The 19,455-nt window shown below is 45.1% G+C and overlaps 1 protein-coding gene across 1 annotated transcript in view; it reads right to left on the bottom strand.

Annotated features, from left to right (window-relative positions):
- The window catches only part of VSTM2L (V-set and transmembrane domain containing 2 like), an 84,186-nt gene that overhangs the window by 17,194 nt on the left and 47,537 nt on the right, over nucleotides 1-19,455 (bottom strand). The window contains exons 2-3 of the mRNA XM_069063521.1: nucleotides 15,332-15,501; nucleotides 5,005-5,055 (exon numbers count right to left, since the gene is read on the bottom strand). Coding sequence (XP_068919622.1) covers nucleotides 5,005-5,055; nucleotides 15,332-15,501 — 221 coding nt within the window. The remainder of the gene's footprint in view (nucleotides 1-5,004; nucleotides 5,056-15,331; nucleotides 15,502-19,455) is intronic.

Below are 19,455 nucleotides of genomic sequence, written 5' to 3' on the forward strand. Positions count from 1 at the left end.
TCTGCTCAGAATTGCTACTTCTCTTATGGCAGGTAACTTAGGACTGAGATTGAGACTGGAAGTGTCCTTAGATACCAATCACCTAGTCAAAACCCTTCATTTTGCAAATGAGGAAACTGAGGCCCACAGAAGAAAAATTATTTACCCAGGCTTACACAGGGAGAAATTAGCAGAGCCAGGATTCAAACCCCAAGTCTGCTGATTCCAAATTCATTACAGTATGCAGCAACAATGGCCATGTACATCCAGCCTGTCTCCTGTCATCCTGGGCCCAAGATCCTATGGGACCCTCCTCAACCTTAACCCTGGGGACTTCTGTCTCCAAAGGGCACAAATTCTGTCCTCAAGTCTAATGGGCACCTTATGCCCACCACAGTTCCCAGGATCCATTGTTCTCTGAGGCAGGGGCACTGTGCCTGGGGAAAGAACAACCATGTCCCAAAGATTCAGAACAAATGTACTGTGTACAAAAACAACTGCTTCTGTGCTTTGGTAGGTGAATGTTTGTCTGCATGTCTCTGTGCTTATGTATAGACCAGTGTTAATGTATTTTGAGGTGTTGGAGTATAGACACAGGCACATGTGCCTATGTATGTGTACAAATATGTGTGTATACACACACACGCACATCTACATATGCATGGATCTGCACAGAGCTAGGTTTCTACCGTGATAATGTCAGCATCTGGGAAGGTTGGGCCAGGCATGTGGCTGACTGAGTGAAGCAGTCCCAGGCCCCTTCCTTCCTCCCTAAGTGTCACAGTCCTCCCTATGCCCACAGCAATTCCTGCTCCTCTCTGTTCTCCAGCTCCTATTGCCCCTCCCTGGCTCAACTGCTCTCCTGAACTGGGGGTGGGGCAGACTGCACTCAGTGTGCCCCAACCACACTGCACCCCAGGGTTCAGGTCTATACATGTATATACATGTGCATGTGTGGGTTGGTCCAAAAATAGGAATTTCAAAATAAGTTCCTCAAGGGCAAGTATTGTTAGTGTTTGCCTTTGAATCTCTAGTGCTTAGCACTGAGCCTGGCACATAGGTGCACAATAAATCCTTGCTGGACTGAATTGAACTGATTCTAACCAGTATTATTTTTCCTTCCATGGATACCTATATATTTTCCTTTCAGAGATTTCATTTTCAAAGTGATTTCATTTTAAGGATGCAGCCCGCATTGGGGACAGCCCACACTTGGATCAATCTGGCACATGCGCGTGTATATTTCTGTATGTGTAAGCAGTCTTAGACTTAGGAATATTTTAATTATGGAATAATATTTTAATTATAGAATAATAGATTTAGACCTGGAAGGGATTTTAAAGGGGTCATCTAGTTCAAACCACTCATTTTACAGACAAAGAAACTGAGACCCAAAGGGATTAAACAGCTTGCCCAATGTCACACAAGCAGTGAATTTGAACCCAGGTCCTCTCACTCCAAAACTAGTGTTCCCTTCTACTGTCCCAAACTGAGTCCCTTCATTTATGAATGAGCTGTAGATACAAACAGATGGCAAGGGAAGGCAGAGGTGGTAGAGGTCTGCTAAGCAGACGGTGTGTACCTGATCTCTCCAGTTAGAACTTAGAAAGTGTGATCCTATAGAAATCATCTTACTTACACACATGGGGGCTGGGTGTAGGTGAAAGAACATAGTGCTTCAGTGGCGTTACTGTGGAAATGAACTTTGGCAGGCTGGCGGGGAACCCAGCCACCATGGGATAAAACACCATTTCTATGGGGAAGTTTGTTCCCAGTGTTCTGAGTTCCAAACAACCCATTTACCCATGAATTTCTGGGGGTGGGGGGCTCGTGGAAATAACAATAGCTAGCATTCAAATAGCACTTTAAGGTTAGAAAAGGACTTTACAGATAAAATCTCATTTGATCCTCACAACAACCCTGGGAGGTAGGTGCTATTATTATCCTTATTTTATAGATGAGGAAACTGAGACAGAGGTTAAATGACTCATCCAGGGTCACACAGCTAGTGAGTGTTTGAGGCTGAATTTGAACTCAGGACTTCCTGATTCTAGGACCAGTGCTCTTAAATCCACTCCACCACCTAGATGCCTCTGTATTACCAAGAACCTGTTATTAAGTTGGGCCCAGCCTCTGTGTATCTTTGTATTATAGGGACAAAGATATGGACTGTACCCATGACTTTGTTGTTTTAGTGACCTACTGAAGTTTATTGTCTTAGAGAATGGGCCATAGCACTGATAGATTAAGGGACTTTGCCAAGGTTTCTACATTCAGTACGTTTTAGAGGTAAGATTCGAACCCAGGTCTTCCTGACTCTAATGCCAATTCTCTATTAGGTATATTATATATATCATATGAATGGATATAGACTCTCAGAGATAGAAGGAACCTTAATGATCTAGTCAAAACCCTTCATTGTAGAGGTGGGAGAATTGCTTCCCAGCAAGGGGAAAATACTTGATCCAGGATCCACTAAAACATTATTAGCTTTTCTTTGGGCAAGTAGGTGATGCAGCAAATAGATCTCCAGGTCTAGAATCAGAAAGACCTGAGTTCAAATGTGATTTCAGATACTTACTAGCTGTGTGACCCTGGGCAAGTCACTTAACCCTGTTTGCTCAGCTTCCTCATCTGTAAAATGAGCAGGAGAAGGAAATGGCAAACCACTCTAGGATCTTTGCTAAGAAAACCCCAGTTGGGGTCATGAAGAATCTGACACAATTCAACAACAGTAAAATAGCTTCTCTAAGAGAATATGTTTCTTGAGGGCAGAGACCATTTCCCTTTCCTCTTTGAATCCCCACTATTTAACACAGTGCTGGACACATAGGGCTTCATAAATGCTTGCTTGCATTTGATTGAGAGTTAATGACAGAGTCAGAAGTAGCACTCCCAACCCGGGGCGTTTTCCATATCCCCTGCTTTCTCTCCAAGAATATTTAATGTTGGGGACTTTCCTAGAGACCCCAATCCTGCAGTAGGATGCAAAAAAAAAAAAGCCTAAAAACGTGTCAATCAGTCCAAAAAAACAAAAACAAAAACGTGTCAATCTCTCGGGGGGAGCCCAGGATGAAGGGGGACAAAGAGAGGGGTGGGCAAAGGCAGCAGGAGGGAGCAATCAGGGCTAAACACATTTATTATATTTAACTAATTAGCATCTTCATATTCCCCTCACGTGGGGCTAAGCAGCCTTGGAATTCTAATCCGCTAAGTCAATTAGATTAGTCTCTCCTTGGCCTGCACTCCCTCTTCCTTAAACCCCAAACAGAATCAAAAGAGGAAGCCTCCGTTTTTTACAAAAAGAATGCTGCCACCTGCTTGGGCTTAAGCGATCTGTGCTCAGGCAGCAAATGGGTCATTCAGGAACTAAAAGGCACTCCTTGGGGAGGAGGAAAGGAAGGCGCTCACTGAGCTGAAAACATTTCTGGTTTCCAAATGTTACTTCAGAGAAGGTCAAATGACACTCTGGATGGTTCCAGCATTTTGAAGGCAATAAAGGCCAAAGACTGGGCAGAAGAGAAGCTTTGGATTTCTGTGTTGCAGATCCTGCAGAGGGACAAGAAGAACAATGCTGCTGGAACCAAAAGGCCCAGCCTCAACCCTTCCTACCTGTGTGAGGCTGATCAAGCCACTTCCCCTCTTGGAGTCTCAGTTTCCTCATCTGCAAAATGAGGGTGAAGACACTTGCCCTACCAACATCTTAGGACTGCTGTGAGGAAAGCATTTTGTAAGCCTTAAATAGCTATGAAAACGGGTTATCATTTATAATGATGATGATGATGATGATGATGGAGATTATCATTAGCATCACAGCCTCCCAATACTCTTCTACTGTCATCTGAATTTTTAGATGCCTGTGTCCTATACCAAAGCATCCTTTCCTATCAGCTAGGTTCCCAAAGTGGGTGATACCTCCCCCTGGAGGGTGCTGGAACGATGGGAGGAAGGAAGGGTGGTAGTAGCCTTAGGTGTACACTTAATTGTACACTTAATCTGAGACTTCTTTCCTAGTCTGTAAGATTTCATGGGAGGGGTACTGAATAATTTTTTTAAGACGGCAGTAGGCCAAATAAGTTTGGGAACCTCTGTAAACAAGGAAGAGACCATGGTCCAGATTTCTCTGTATTTCCCCAAGTTCCAAGCACAGGACTACACACATAGCAGATAACAAGTATTTGTTGAATGAATGCCATTGTGTCCATAGGATCAACCCTACACTGGGAGGCTAAAGACCTGATCTCTAGTTCTGATCCTGATTCACTGTGTAACCTCAGACAAGTTGCTTCTCCCTCTCTGGGCTTCAGCTTTCTCATATTTAAAATAAAGACATTAGATTACACTACAGCTTCTAAGGTCCCTTCTGACACTGCCCTCCCAAGCTCTGGTGATCCAGATTCTATGATCCATTCTGACTCTGACATTCCATGTTCTAAGGGCCCTCCCGGACCTACCATTCTATAGTCTATAATCCCTTCCAGAGTTAATATTCCGAGTTCTAAGGTCTCTCCTAGGCCTGGCATTCTATGTTCTAAGGTCCCTTTCCAGCTCTGATATGCCATGTTCTAAAGCCCTTTCTAGCTCTGACAGTCTAGGATTCTATAATGACGACTCCTTATTCTTTCCTGGCAAAAAAAAAGTTACCTACCACCAACCAGATCACCTGGTTAGCTCAAGAAGCTTTGTGCACAATTGTCATAGAAAAAAAATAGTGATTCTGCTCCATTAGATTCCTCATTCCCCTAAATAAAAAATGCCACTGGGAAGTCCATCAGGCCTCACACAACCTTGGCCTTACATAGAGAATGGATTTTCTCCCCCAGCTCCTCCTCCTTCTCCTTCCCCCTATCATTTGTTGTTGTCATTCAACGGGGTTGAAAAATCTCCAGCCTTTAAAAATCACAATGGTCCAATTTTTTCTTCAGCTTCTCTTCCTCCCCCAAGCTTCCTGCTGAGTCAAGGAAAGCAAAGTTTACAGCTGTGTCCAAGGCAAGAGCCCGTGTGCAAAGCAGGATCAGAACTCACGCTTATTTTCGTGGCCTCCTTTCCAGCTTCCTCCTGCTGAGATGCCTTTAGCTGAGGAAAGAGAAAGAGAAAACATTAGTTTGGCTGCAAGGTGGGAGGGGGAATAGGAAGAGGGAGGTAGGGAGAGGGGAGCGACACCTGTCGTATTAACTCACATATTTCAATTTGTACTAAGAGCTTCAGAGAAAAATATTCATTTATTCATTCAATCATCCATTCACTCAGCAAACATTTATTAGGAGCCTACTGTCTGACTCTAGAGGGCCAGGGTGGGGGCTGAGAGAGAAAGCAATGATAAGACATGGTGCCTGCCCTTGTAAAGCTCACAGTCTAGAAGTGGGGTGGGGCGACAATGTATTCTAGTACACTAGACTACATGATAAATAGTGCATGATGAGTGTATTAGAGAGATGCAGGGGAAAGGGTCAAATGAGATTTAAGGGGAAATCGAGGGACTACTAAGGGGTGTGTGGGGAGCGGGGCGTTTCATGGAGGTGGCCCTGAGTGAGTCTTAAAAGGATGGATAGGAAGGAATCCAAACAAAAGACAGAGACAATGAGAGAGGCCATTTCAGGCATAGGGAACAAAGGAATGAAATGGAGGACAGAGAGGCCATGGGAGGAACAGAGTAGGGGGTAGGAGAAAATGATGCTGGAAAAATATGAATGCCCAGCTATAGAGACATCATTATGGGGTGGGGCTAGTGGTCGAATTTTCCAGACCAAAACTCTGAGGCACCCTGAAGATAACTTTGGGGCATCCTGAGTGTCTTGGATTTTTTTACTCCCCTTTGCCAATATCTGATTTCTGATTGACCTGGTAGATGGTGGACGGCATGGCAAGCCTGGTAGGGTGTGTGTGTGTGTGTCTGTGTGTGTATAAAAATATTTTTTTGTACCTCTAACCTTGGGAAAGTAATTTTACCTGGATGGACTTTAGCTTCCTTATCTATAAAATGGGGGGGGGGGGGCAGAGAAAAGAGAGGGGAGAGGTAAGCTATATCTAAGGTCCCTTCCAATTTTAAAATAATAGAATTTTGTATGTGTATATGCACATGAATATATCTGTTTATGTCAGTGTATATCCATACAAATATCTATGTGTGCATATTTGCATTCATATGTATATAAATCAAATGCAGGACAGTATATTAGAAAGGGCATTGGACAGAGTTTGAAAGCCAGCTCTGACCCTCACACAGTGTGACTTTGGGTCCAGTTCTCTGGGTCTCAATTTCTCCTCTGTCAAATGAGAGAGCCCAACTACCCCAAGGGTCCTGGAGTCCATGAACTTTTTTTTTTAAGATTTTTCTTTAGGATAATTTGATAACTGTATTTCATATAATAAAAATTTCCTAATTTTCTTTTCAATTCTATGTATTTTATTTTATGCATTTAAATACATCATTATGAGATGGGGTCCAGAGACTTCACTAGACCTCCAAAGGGGTCCAGGACACCAAAAAATGGTGAGGAACCCCTAGATCAAATGATACTTGAGTTCCTTTCCACCTCTCAATCCTATGCCCTAAGTCAATCAGCCAGTCAATCCATCACAACTCTCTGGGTCTCTGATTCCTCATCTACAAAACAGGGGCAATCATCCTTTCAGTACCTGTGAAGGGTGGTGGCAAAGACAACAATCTGAAAATGCCAGGTGCTGTAGGAATGAATGCTGCTGCCTTTGTTGTATGTGTGTGTACCCGCACACCCTCCTGTGAGCATGCAGATTTATCTTCCATGCCAGTCCCCTGCCAGTGGGGGCTTCACTGTGGCGTGGAGGTGACCCCGGGTTCTTGGAAGCTCTGCCAGCAGCTGGCAGGTTCCACCCAGCTGGAAAGGTTGAGTATGGCGCTGACAGAGTGTGTGTGTGTGTGTGTGTGTGTGTATGTATGTGTGTATGTATGTGTATGTGTATGTGTATGTGTATGTGTATGTGTATGTGTATGTGTATGTGTATGTGTGTGTGTGTGATATCACAGAACTAGTCCATCTGAGTGTGGAGAGGCTCGCCCCCAGAGGGCTGGCTCCCAAGAGCCACAGTAATTAATGAAACTGTTAACATTAAGGTGTGGGTGGTGGTGCCCTGCCAATGGAATATGACAGGATCATAGATCTAGGGATGAAAGAGACCTCAGAGCTCATCCAGTCCAACCCCTTCATATTACAAACTGGTAAACTGAGATCAAGGGAATTCAAATGGCTTAAGCAAGGGAACCTGGGTGATGAGCACCAGAGCAGGGGTTTGAAGCCGCGTCCTCTCTTCCTCATGGTACCACATTGCTTCCTCACCCAGATGAGATCATGGCTCTTTGGAGCATAAATGTGTATGTGTGTGTGTGTGTGTGTGTGTGTGTGTACGCACACGTGTGCTCTATACCCAGCTGAGAATAACTGTGCCTATATATGGAGGATCAGAGTCCTAGACCTAAAGCTGCCAGAAGGCCCCTAGACCTACTCTCTCACTTTACAGATGGAAACTGAGACTCAGGGACAGCTGGTGTGTCAGAAGTAGGATGGGAACCCAAGCCACCTGACTCCACAGTCAGTACTCTTTCTACTCTGCCATACTTCCTGCCCCACCTTGATGCAATTATGGCTCTTCTGAACATACCGTGAGTATACGTTTGTCTGTGTGTGTATTTGTGCGTGTCTGCACCTGAGTAGGAATGTGTCTATATCTGTATACAAAGGGCAGGTTGGGCAGGCAGAAGGAGGCACTGGTAGCTGGCTAGCTGTGGGAGGGAGCCAGGGTGAGACACTCACTCTGACTCTCCCTCAGCCTTGGGAGCCGGCTCAGCCCAACCAGCTCCAGGACAAAGCACATACAGCAATGGACTTTTGGAGATGTCTAGTTTGTATGCCACCCCCTCCATGAAGCTTCCCCTGATTCCCTCAGCTGGAGGTGATTTCTCCCATCTCTGATCGCATGGTCATTTATGTTTCTCTTATGAATTTATATTCTAATTTGTATTCCAATATCAGCTTAATGGCACAGATTTTTATAACACAACCATCCTGGGAGGTAAGTAGTGCAAATATCATTACCTGGATTTTACAGATGAGGAAACAGGCTTAGAGAAGGAAGGCAGCATTAGGAACAAAAGCTCTGGACTGGAGGTCAGAAGACCTGGGTTCAAATCCTAGCCTGTTACTTACTACTTGTGGGAAGAGAGACAAATTACTTTTGTGCCTCAGTTTCCTCATCTGTATCAAATGAAGGGCCTGGGCTTGGATGATCTCTGAGATCCCCTCTAGCACTAAATCCATGCTGTATGAGCTTAAGAAACTTGCCTACAACCTTACCTCTCTCCCACCCATGAGACTAAAACCTCCTAAAAGGCAAGGACCATATCTTAGTTATTTTTGTAACTCCTCTAAGGACTATTGGACTAGGAAAGCAAGGGATCCCCTTAGACCAATCACCTGAGCCTCATTCTCTCTGCCTGCAAAACTGGAGTTTTGGCAGGGTGGGATAGTAGGGGAGGAAAGAGCACCTGCACTGCCTGGCTTACAGAGCTACTGTAAGGATCAAGAGATAATTCATGGGAGAGTACTTTGAGTAACTGAAAGTGCTGTACAAACATAAGGGATTATTGTTACTAATTATTATTATTATTATAGGATTATGGGATTTGGAGATGGAACGGGCCCTGGAGATTGTCTAATCCAACCCCCTTAATTTACAAAGGAAGAAACACAGACCCTGGAGAGGGGAAGTGACTTGTCCAAGGTCATAGAGATGGTAAGTAGCAGAGCTGGGATTTGAATTAGGAACCTCTGACTTAATATTCAGTTTTCCTCCCATGACACCATGCTTCTCAGAAATGTAGAGATCTAGGGCCACCTTGAAGAACCCCTCCAACTTTGTCACTCCAGTTTCATAGAGGGAGGTTGGTATTGACACTGTTCCTTCTGCTAGCATAAGGCCCAGCCCATGCACAACCATCTCTCCATGTATGGTCAACTAACACCACAAAAAGAAATCTACATGAAGATACCAAAGCTTCCTGCTTACTGTTGCAGAGGCCTTATTGCTACGTGAGCAGAAACAGAAAAGAAGAGAGAAAGCTTGGTTCTGTATCCAACACAGGGGGAGGGAGGCTGAGAGCAAAGAGGGACAGGGTCAAAGAAAAGGGGGAAGGAAGAAGATGAAGGGGGGGGGATAACAGGGAAGATAAGCCCTGGATTACTTAGAGGAACATATGGATAGAGCAACAAATCCTGTTGCTGATGTTATCAAAATTCCCCATGAGAAGATGTCAGTGTTGGGGATAAGGAGAAAAAAGAAAGAGACGTGGTTAAAAACATTCCCAAATCAACGTCCAGTAGGGTAGAGGCGGGCAGGAAGAATGGAAAAGTTGCAGACACAGACCACAGTGACTTCTCATCGGCCTGCAGATTAGAATTAGGAGGAGGACCTGAGTGATCTTTTACACAAATGAAGGTTAAACAATTTGCTCAAGATCACGGAGATTTTGAACTCAGGTCCTCTGATTCCAAATCCAGTACTCTTTCCAGTGTTCCATGCGGGTAATCTCTGGGTCTGAATCTCAAGACCAACGTACCAAGCTAGCTCTTTCAACCTCACAGATGGCTTGGGAGCCCTGCTCCCCTCCCCCGCCCCCATCATTGGAGTTGATTGGCTCTGGAAGAATTCAATTCAATAAATGTTTATTAAGCACCTACCACAGTCCAGGCACTGTGCTAAGCACTGGGGATACAAAAATTGGCAAAAGATAGTCCCTGTCCTCAAGGAGCTTACAATCTACCAGGGGAGACAATATGCAGACAAATATAAACAGAGAGCCATACGTGGGATAGATGAAAAACAATTCAAAGAGGGAAAACTCTTTCAGAGCTGAGCTGGGGAGGAAGTCGCTTCAATCAGGAGAACAATGGTGTAACACACAACATTTAGGAGAGGCCTCCCCTGTTCTGAATCCCAGCACTGATTCTTACTAGCCTCGATCATAGCTAAGTCAGCTAACACCTCTGAGCCTCATGAGTTTCTTCATCTATAAAGGGAGGTGACAAAACTGGTGCTTCCTACCTCACAGGATTATTGCCAGGAAAACTTCCTTTAAACCTTAGAGTATTAAAGAAATGTGGATTATTCCTCACCCCTCCCTAGGCTTGGAGTCCTTCTACCCCAAGTTTAGGACTAATGTTCCTACACTAATAAAAACTAACGAGGATTTATATTTATAAGGCTTGCAAAGCATTTTATATATGTTGACTCACTGGATACACACTTTAACCCTATGTTATTCTGATCTCCACTTTACAGATATGGAAACTGAGGTATAGAGAGGTTAAGTGACTTGTCCAGGGTCACACAGCTAGTTAAGTGTCTGAGGCAGGATTTGAACTCAGGCCTTCCTGACTTCAAGTCTTACACTCTATCTACCAAGCCACCTTGATGCCACTAGCAGCTACACTACTCTCAGCTGCCTCTTGTCCTGAACTAAAAGACCTGACCTCTGGGGCCCAGAGTTGAAAGAGGATACTATCTAGGCAAAGCTGGGCCAACTGATTTCCTTCCTTCTCTCATTCCTTGACCATATAGGCCAGTGGAACCTCAAAGTCAGGCTTCCAGTGTAGGCACCAGTGACCAAGATTTCCTGCTTTGCTCCCATGCCCCAATTTGGGGTCTTGGAGTCCCAGAGGTGGGAGAAAGAGCTGAATTTTCCAAACATACCTGCAACCCTCAAAGAAGGGAAATGAATGCCCCAGTACACAAAGACATTGCTGCCAACTGTCTACTGCAGGAGTGGGGAACCTGCAGCCTCAAGGCCATATGAGGCCTTCTAGGTCCTTGGGCATGGCCTTTTGACTGAGTCTAAGTTTTACAGAATAAATCCTTTTATTAAGGAGATTTGTTCTCTGAAATTTGGATTCAGTCAAAGGGATGCACTTAAGGACCTAGAGGGCCACATGTTGCCTCAAGGCCACAGGTTGCCCACCCCTGGTCTATTAGCTCTCATCTATGAACCCACTTCTCCCACCACAGCTACCCAGCAAAATACCAATCATAAATCATATTTTATACCCAACAAAACACTTACCTCAAAGCATTATCCAGGATACATATGATCTGAACCTCTACTATCTACTCCCTGTATGACCTTAAGAAGGTCATTTCCACTCCTTGTTCTTGTAATGGCCCAAGAGCTAAGAACAGCTCTTACAAAATGAAGTAGTGGGCCCGGATATGGCCACAGACCATTGTTTGCCATCTCCTGTACTAAATGATCCCTGGTTCTATCTCATATGAGCCTATAACTAAGAGAAAAGAGCACTGTTCATGAAAGACAACAGATGGCAGCTCTGGGCACTAGGCCTGGACTTCTTCACTTCTTCCACTCTCCCATTTCATAGCATTTATGTTCTTGTCCTCCTCCCCCCACCCATCAGATTATAAGGTCCCTGAGAGCAGGGTCTATTTACTCTCTTTGATCATATCCCCATCACAGAACTCGAAGTCAATGTCCACTAAACATCTGTTCCATTGCCAATTCAAGTACCACCTCACAGCTCGGAGCTAATATAAGAACCTGGGGGAGGACACAAGTATACTGGATGGATTTTTTGATTATGGATTTTACTGGCAAGAAGGATAAGAAGGCATGGAGGCCTTTCCATCTGAATCAAGGGAGGGTATACCCACAAGGATGAGATCACTAAACTTCCTTCCTGGCCTTCTCTTTTAGGATTCCCTTCCATACTCTCTACCCTACAATTACCCATAGGGTAAATAGCTGCAGACAGCTATGAGGCAAAGTAGCTAGAGCCCTGGGTGTGGAGTGAGGAAGATGAGTTCAAATCCATCCTCAGGCACTAGCTATGTGACCTTGGACAATTCACTTAACTTCCGTTTGCCTTAATTTCCTCAGTTGTAAAACGGGGGTCATCAAAACACCTCCCTCCCAGGGCTGTTGTGAGGATCAAATGATATATTTGTAAGGCACTTAGCACAGTACCTGGGGCATAGTAGGCACTTAAATGCCTGTTTCCTTCCTATAGGCAGCTAGATGGTAGGGTGAGAAGAACACCAGTCAGGAAGATCGAATGTTTTGTCGGGGACTTCTTTTTTTAAAGATTAACCCAGGCTCAGTCCCACCCTGATCAGCACAGGAACTTTCACTCGATGTTTCCAAGCTCAGTGAGTTCCCCTGTCCTTAGGCAACCTAGTAATGCCCCTCCCATCCCATGGGAGAGGAGGGAATGTCACCATATCAATGCTTAACTTAGTGCAGACACTGATCAGCCACTTAGGCTACTGCAGCTTAGAACTCCTGAGCTCAAGAGAGCCCTCAGCCTCAGCCTCCAGAGTGGCAGGAATCCCAGGCATGGGCCATCACACCCTGCTGGGAGACCTGATGTTTGAATCCTGCTTCTATACTTACTACTGAGGCAAGTCCCTTTTCTCTCAGTCTGTTTTCTCATATATGAACTGGGGATAACAATAGAACCTACCTCAGCGGGTTTTTGTGGCGATCAAATGAGATAATAAATATAGAGTGTTTTACAAACCTTAAAGGGTTGTATAAATGTTAGCTGCTATGATTATTCAGTCAATCTGGATGAATCTCTGTCCCCTAAATATGCCCTGTATTCTTTCCAATTTTGTGTTTTTTTCTTGAGCTTTTTTTCTTTTTCTTTTTTCTTTTTCCCTCTTCACTTTTGGATTCCAACCTATTGTTTAAAGCCCATTTTAAAGGCCATCTCTGCCAGGAAGCTCTTAAGGAATGTTAAGGGGTCCCCTGAACTTGTTCTTTAGAGTTGCCATATTTTCCAGAAACCGGGGACCCAGAGTGTGAGGAGGCCCTGAAAGTGTCAAGAATGAAGCCCCCCACCCAACTGACATAATGTATTCTTTGCATCCCAATCTGGACTCCCTGTGTGTCCTTGGGAGTTAAGACAAGCAAGAGTCAGTCTGGGGGAGGCTGGGTGGCCCAGTGAATAGAGCACCAGCCCTGAAGTCAGGAGGACCTGAATTCAAATCCGGCCTCAGACCCTTAACACTTACTAGCCATGTGACCTTGGGCAAGTTGCTTAATCCCAACTGCCTCCAAAAAGCAAAAAAATAAAAAATAATTTTTTTTTTAAAAGAGTCAGTCTACACTAGGCTGAGAAATTGATTGTGTAGCCAGGACCCTGGAAGATAAGCTGACCATCATATCTTCATGGCCTAGCAGTTCCCAAGGGAAAAGATGCTGCTTTTGCCGTCACCTAGCTCATCCCCTACAGGAAGGGTTCTGTTCTTTTCCTGCCTTTACTGGACCTTTCCCCCTCCTATACCACGGCCCTTTAGGTGGAAATTTGTGTTTTCTCCTTCGTTATACTATCATAAATATGCAAATTCTGTATAGACTGTGAACTCTTTGGGTTCCAAATACATGTTCATTTCTCTTGTGATAAATCTAGTTTTTCACCTAAGTTTCATGAAGTTGTGATTGTCTGTTGACAAAGTCTCCTTCATCTACTTCTCCCTTGGTCTTCATACAGTCCTTTGTTCTGTAACTCCCTACTGCCCTTATCTACATTTTATTGTGAATTAGTTATCTGTGTTTGTAGGGTTTTTCCCACTATGAAACTGAGAAGCAAGTTGGCTCCCCAAGCTGGGCAGTCCTGGATTCAAGTCTTGCCTCTGATACAGACTGGCCATATAACTCTGGGCAAGTAGTTCAACTTCCAGTGCCTTTGGCACCTCCATCAGTTGAAGAGAAAGTATAGATTTGCTTGGGCACAAAGTGTTTCCTCATCTGGGGTTCTCTATATCATAAAATCAGAGAAGCTTAGGCCCTGCCTTGTCCAACACCTCGCAAAGTATACACAGTGGGCACTTAGTATTGATTGAATGAATTTATCAAAGTTTTTCATAACTGCTCTGTTCCAGACAAGCAGTTGCTGCACTCTGAACACCCCAGGCTTGCCTCTCCCTCCACATCTCTGTCCACATTACTCTCCTGGCCTGGAATGCCTACCATTCTATCCCTCCTCCAAGAAGCCTTTCTGGATAACATGGACCACATTGATCCCTCTGCTTCCTGAGTACCAGAATATTTTCAGGCATTTTGGCAGCTGCTTATATTATATTTAGCACTTGATTCCCTACTATTCTGTAATTGTTTCATATCTTGTCACTCCCAAAAGACATTGAATTCCTTGAGAAAAGGGACTATGTCTCCTCTTTCTCTTATTTTTCCCAAAACTGCTCAGTAAATGCCTACTGAATTTGCCTCTGAACCACTAGACTGGTGATGGTTCCCCCCAATGTTATTGATTCTAAAGTGGAAGTTTATTGGAATCACAGAGCAGAGGAACTGACCCCTAGAGAGGTAGTCAGAGAACCCTTCATGTACTCCACAGCTCAGCCCCTTTGGAAGTCAGATCTCCACAAAAAAGAAATGTGGGAGTGGCTAAGTGTCGCAGTGAATAGAGTGCTGGCCCTGGGGTCAGGAGGACCTGAGTTCATCTCTGGCCTCAGACACTTAACACAAAAACTAGCCGTGTGACCTTGGGCAAGTCACTTAACCCCAATTGCCCTACCTGCCCCCCTCCAAAAAGCAAAAAAAAAAAAGAGAGAGAGAGAGAAATGTGGAAAGGCAATGGATTTGGAAACAGAACCTGGGTTCAAATCTGATACTTACTGCCTGTGTTACCTCAAGCAAGTCCAGTCTCCCTTCTTTAGCCTCAGATTCCTCAATTGTAAAATAAGAGGTTTAGATTAGATCAGAGGTGTCTGCTGTATGGGGGGTAGGGCCACAATGCAGCTGACAATACTCTCTAATGGAGAACGAGATTAAAATGTAATTGGGAAATACTGACCAAAGTAAATAAAAACATATAATAGAACATAGATAATGTTAATATGTGGGTCATAGGATACTAAATTTAGAGTTCTAAGCGACCTTAAAAGCCAACTCTTTCATTTTACAGATGAGGAAAATGAGGCTTAGAAAGGTTGAATAATTTACCCAGGGACAAACAGTTAGCAAGGGGCTGAGACAGGATCCTGACTCAGGCCTTCCTGCCTTTGGGTCCAGTGCTCTAGCTATCCAGTACTGCACCATCTACCTGCCTCAAGGGGAGCACACGTTTCCACAATGGCAGGAATGTGGCCCACAGGGATCTTTATGCACCTTGTTTCTACTTGAATTTGACACTCTGGGATCCTTTTCAGTTCTATATCCTATGACCCTACCACACAACAGTAGAAGCTGATGTCTAAGGGACAGGAACCCGAGGCCAACGGGAAGGACCAGGCACATCTCCAGTGAAGGAGGAGAGGGAGGGTGCTGTTGGGCATTGGAAGAGGTTACCTGGTTAGATGCCCATGTCTGTTTGTCTGTCCAGTCCTTGTGATTGCGGACGTACCACCACTGGATCTCCAGGGAATAAGAGGGGGAGCCACTGCCCCGGAAAGAGCAAGCCATCTCCACATCCTCGCCACTCCGGGCAGTCATGTCATGGGGAGTCTCTGTGAACAAGGCTGCAGAGAGAAAGGAATCAATCAGAGACCAGCCATCTGTTAGGAGACAGTCACTGGTGAGGGAATAGTGACCCCAGTCGGGGGAACAGTTCTCTTTCCAAGAACGGTGACTAGGTAGGGAAACAGTCACTCCTGTCAGGGAATATTCAGTTCCCTGTCTGGGAATGATGGCTGTCTAGGTAAGAGTCCAGGAAACAGCTGCCTGTCCAGAATAGTCAGCAGGGATAAAACAGCTGCCCATCAAGAAACAGTCTCCAGTCAGTTCCTACCAGAACTGCCTGTCATGGAATTATCCAGGAAATAACCACCTGTCAGGAAAACAGTGGCCAGCCAGGATTCTGGGCAGCACAGCCAAGCACAATCCAAAGGGCCTCCCTGGCTCGAGAGGGAGGTTCTGGGGCCCAAGTCTTCTTGTTGGGCTCCTGTGGGTGCATCTCCCTCCTCTTCCTCCAAGCAGAAGCCTCATCATTCAGTTAGATTTTAGTCAATGGTGGCCTCCTTCAGGGCAGGCTCCCCTTTATCATTACCTAGAAGCCAATTATTTGTTCCCCACCATCACCCCTACTACCCCGGGTATCTAGGCTGTGGCTAAATTCACACTGGCCACATCTTCTGCAGGGCCCTCTCCCGCTTCTGGAGAAACACGGGAACAAAGGAGGCCTGAAGCTTGCACAGTATGAGGTAGGTACTGTCAATTCCTTTCCACATCGTTCCCATCTCCAACCCCAACACAGAGTAATCCCCACCCCACCCCCAATCAGATCACCTCCTGCCTGGATATATAAATGGAAAACAAATCCCCGTTTAATGCAGCCCCCAAACCCTCCTTCCACACCATATGGTTTGTTTTTCTTCTCTCAAAACAAATATTGTTCAAAGATGTAATTAGAATTCTTTTCATCTTCTCCAGAGAGATTATCTCGCCCTGGAAAGTTGGCTGGGGACGTGTGGGTCACCAAGGAAATGTGGCATCCAGCATCCAGCTGCTCCCTCCCCCACAGGACTCCCTTTGAACCAGCTCCCACCTTCCCACTGGGCAGTCAATCTTTCCTAATTACAAGATTAAGAGTTAGAAAGGGCTTTAGAAATCATCTAGCCCAAACCCCTCCTTTTACAAAAGAGGAAACTGAGGCCCAGAAAAGTAAAGCTTTTTGTCCTGGTTCACACAGCAAAACTAATTAGCAGCCAGGCTAGGCTTTTAAACCCAGGTCCTCTGATTCCAAAGCTGGTATTCCTGCTGCCATATCATAGTGCCCCTGAATTATACTCAGCTCTGTTTGTGGTTTAGCAAGGGAGAGGAATCCCTGAGAGTAAGGCTTCTGTTTTATTCATCTTTGTCTCCCTCACAGCATGAAGCAGAACTCTCGAACCATATATGTTTGCTAAGGGAATGAACCCCTCTCAGCCTCAGTTTCCTCACCAATGAAATTGAGATAATACCGGTCCTGCCTGCATTTCCACTACCCAAAGCTCAAGAAGGTCCAGGGTTTCAAGGCCTGGCTTAGCTCAATTCAATTCAATTAGCACTGATTGAGCATGTGCTCTGCTCAAGGCCCTGGGCCAGGCATCGGGGAGACCAGACAGAAACAAAGCCTTTCCTGTCTTTAAGCAGCTTACTTTTTACTGGCCCTGCCTGGTGAATTAGCCGTGTGATCTGGAGCAAGTTGCCTAAACTCTTGGGGCCAGCCTCCTCCCACTGCCAAAGGAGGGAAGCATCTTAGATCTCTAATCTCTTCTGTCTGGGCCTTATATGGTTCTTTAACAGGAGATAATGGGTATGAAATTGCCTTACAAGGTGCTTAATAAATGTTGGTTGAATTGAATTAAAATATAAAGTGAGGGATACATACAAGGGATGATAATGGTGATGATTACCAGGGAGAGGCAGGAGTGATGGGTCCTGGTGCCTGACTTCTCAGACAAGCATTACCACTGGACCCTCCTGTTCCTCTCCAGGCATACTGGACCCTCAGGGGAGGGTAAGGGCAGCCTAAGGGCAGGGCCTTTGGCATGTAAGGGGTTAGCTTCTTGAGGTTAGTTACTCAAAGGGGGATGGAGGAATATATATATATCTTTTTGGAGGGGGAAGGGCAGGGCAATTGGGGTTAAGTGACTCTCCCAAGGTCACACCTAGTAAGTGTTAAGTATCTGAGGCTGCATTTGAACTCAGGTCCTTCTGACTCCAGAGCCAGTGCTCTATTCACTTCGACACCTAGCCACCCCAGGGATGGAGGAATATTGAGGAGACAGCATACTTATATCATTCCTGGACATCAATTAGCAGTCAAGTGTTAGAAATACAACTAGAACCCAGGTGTCCTGACATCAAGTCCACTCCATCATGTGGTCTCTCTCTGCTTACTTTATCATGTCTCCCATCTTTCCCAATTATCCCCTGTGTCTTGCTAACACTGGCCTGCCATTTTGGATATGTGTGTTCCCCTTGAGGCAGGTAGGTGGTGCAGTGGATAGAGGAGAGCATTGGATGTGGAGGCAGGAAGGCCTGAGTCAGAATCCTGTCTATTTGACTCTGGGCAAATTATTCAACCTTTCTAAGCCTCAGTTTCCTCATCTGTAAAATAAAGAGGTTGGACTCTGGTCTCTAAGGTCCCTTAAAACTCTAAATTTAGTATCCAATGACCAGCTGAGAGGCTTCAGTACAGCCTCATTTCCACTGCTGGGAAAACAAAGAAAAACAAAAAGACAAACCCCTCCTTAACTGCCCCCACCCCCCCCCAAAGCAGGAGTCATACCAGGGTTAACACAAAGGGCCTATCATCTTCCCAAATGTAGTATTTTTTTTTTTTGCTACCACCCTTGATCCCCAATCCCAACCTCTCCACTCAACAAATCCCCTTCTGATGTTGCTTAGATTAGACCGTTTGGGAAATGAAATCACAGACTCACTGAATGTGAGAGCCAGAAGGAACCTAGTCAAGGCAAGCCCCTCATTTTACAGTTGAGAAAAAGCTTCACAAAGGTTATGTGACTTGCCTAAAGTCATACAGCTAGCAAGTGAATGAGCTAGGATCCAAAGTCTGGTTCATTGTTCTACCTGGAAGCCTCCTAGGAGAGATGTCCTTCTAAGAAGGAAGAAGTCAGCAAAGACACAGTTCAAGGCAGCCAGCTTGGTTCATTTGGGACCCATAAGAAATTTCTCTAGCTGTATTATGCCCTTCTTAGGACTTTGTCCCCTGCTGGTCCCCCATCTCTAAATACCAGTGAGGCATAGCACAAATAATGCCTCTGAATGCCCAGCTCAGAAGCTTTTTACAAACCCACACAGTGGCTAATGGTAAAAACCTGAAACCTGATCCCCAGGAAGGGCCCAGGATTAATCAGAGATACTCCATCCTTCTTCTCACAGAGGTATTTGGTTTCTCTTCATGCTTTCTGCCTTTCCATAACCTTCCAGCACAAAGAAAACCTAATTAAGATTAGTAACTGAAGCTGGCGGCAGAGGAAAAGCCCTTTTCAAACACAGGAAGAAAAAAAGGGACACCTCAACTTCCCCATTTATCTGAGCAGGGCTCCTAGTCTCTGGGTTAACCCTTTCTTCTCTAGAGAAGGTGGTCCCCAAATCAGAGCACTAATGATTGGGACCAAGAGACCACAGAGCAAGAAGGGAAATCAGGAGGTCTCACTTTTCAGTGAAGGCAGAGAAATGAGAAGATACAATGACTTATCTGAGTGGAAGGAACATGGAAGTGTGACAATTTGTATAACATTTCAGAAATAAGAATGTCACATGCTTTGTCTAGTTTGAAATGGAGGTTGGGGGAGGGGAAAGAAAATCAGATAATTTACAGACAAATTAAGTCCCTCCAGCTCTGCTGTGCTGTGTTCTCTGTTCTAAGGCTCCTCCCAACTCTGACATTCCATGTTCTAAGGCCCCTCCCAACTCTGACATTCCATGTTCTAAGGCCCCTCCCAACTCTGACATTCCATGTTCTA

Source organism: Petaurus breviceps, unplaced genomic scaffold (genome assembly GCF_028583685.1).
Source record: "Petaurus breviceps papuanus isolate PSGF00001 unplaced genomic scaffold, PetGlider_PUasm1.0 90591, whole genome shotgun sequence".
In the NCBI taxonomy this organism is placed as follows: Eukaryota; Metazoa; Chordata; class Mammalia; order Diprotodontia; family Petauridae; genus Petaurus; species Petaurus breviceps.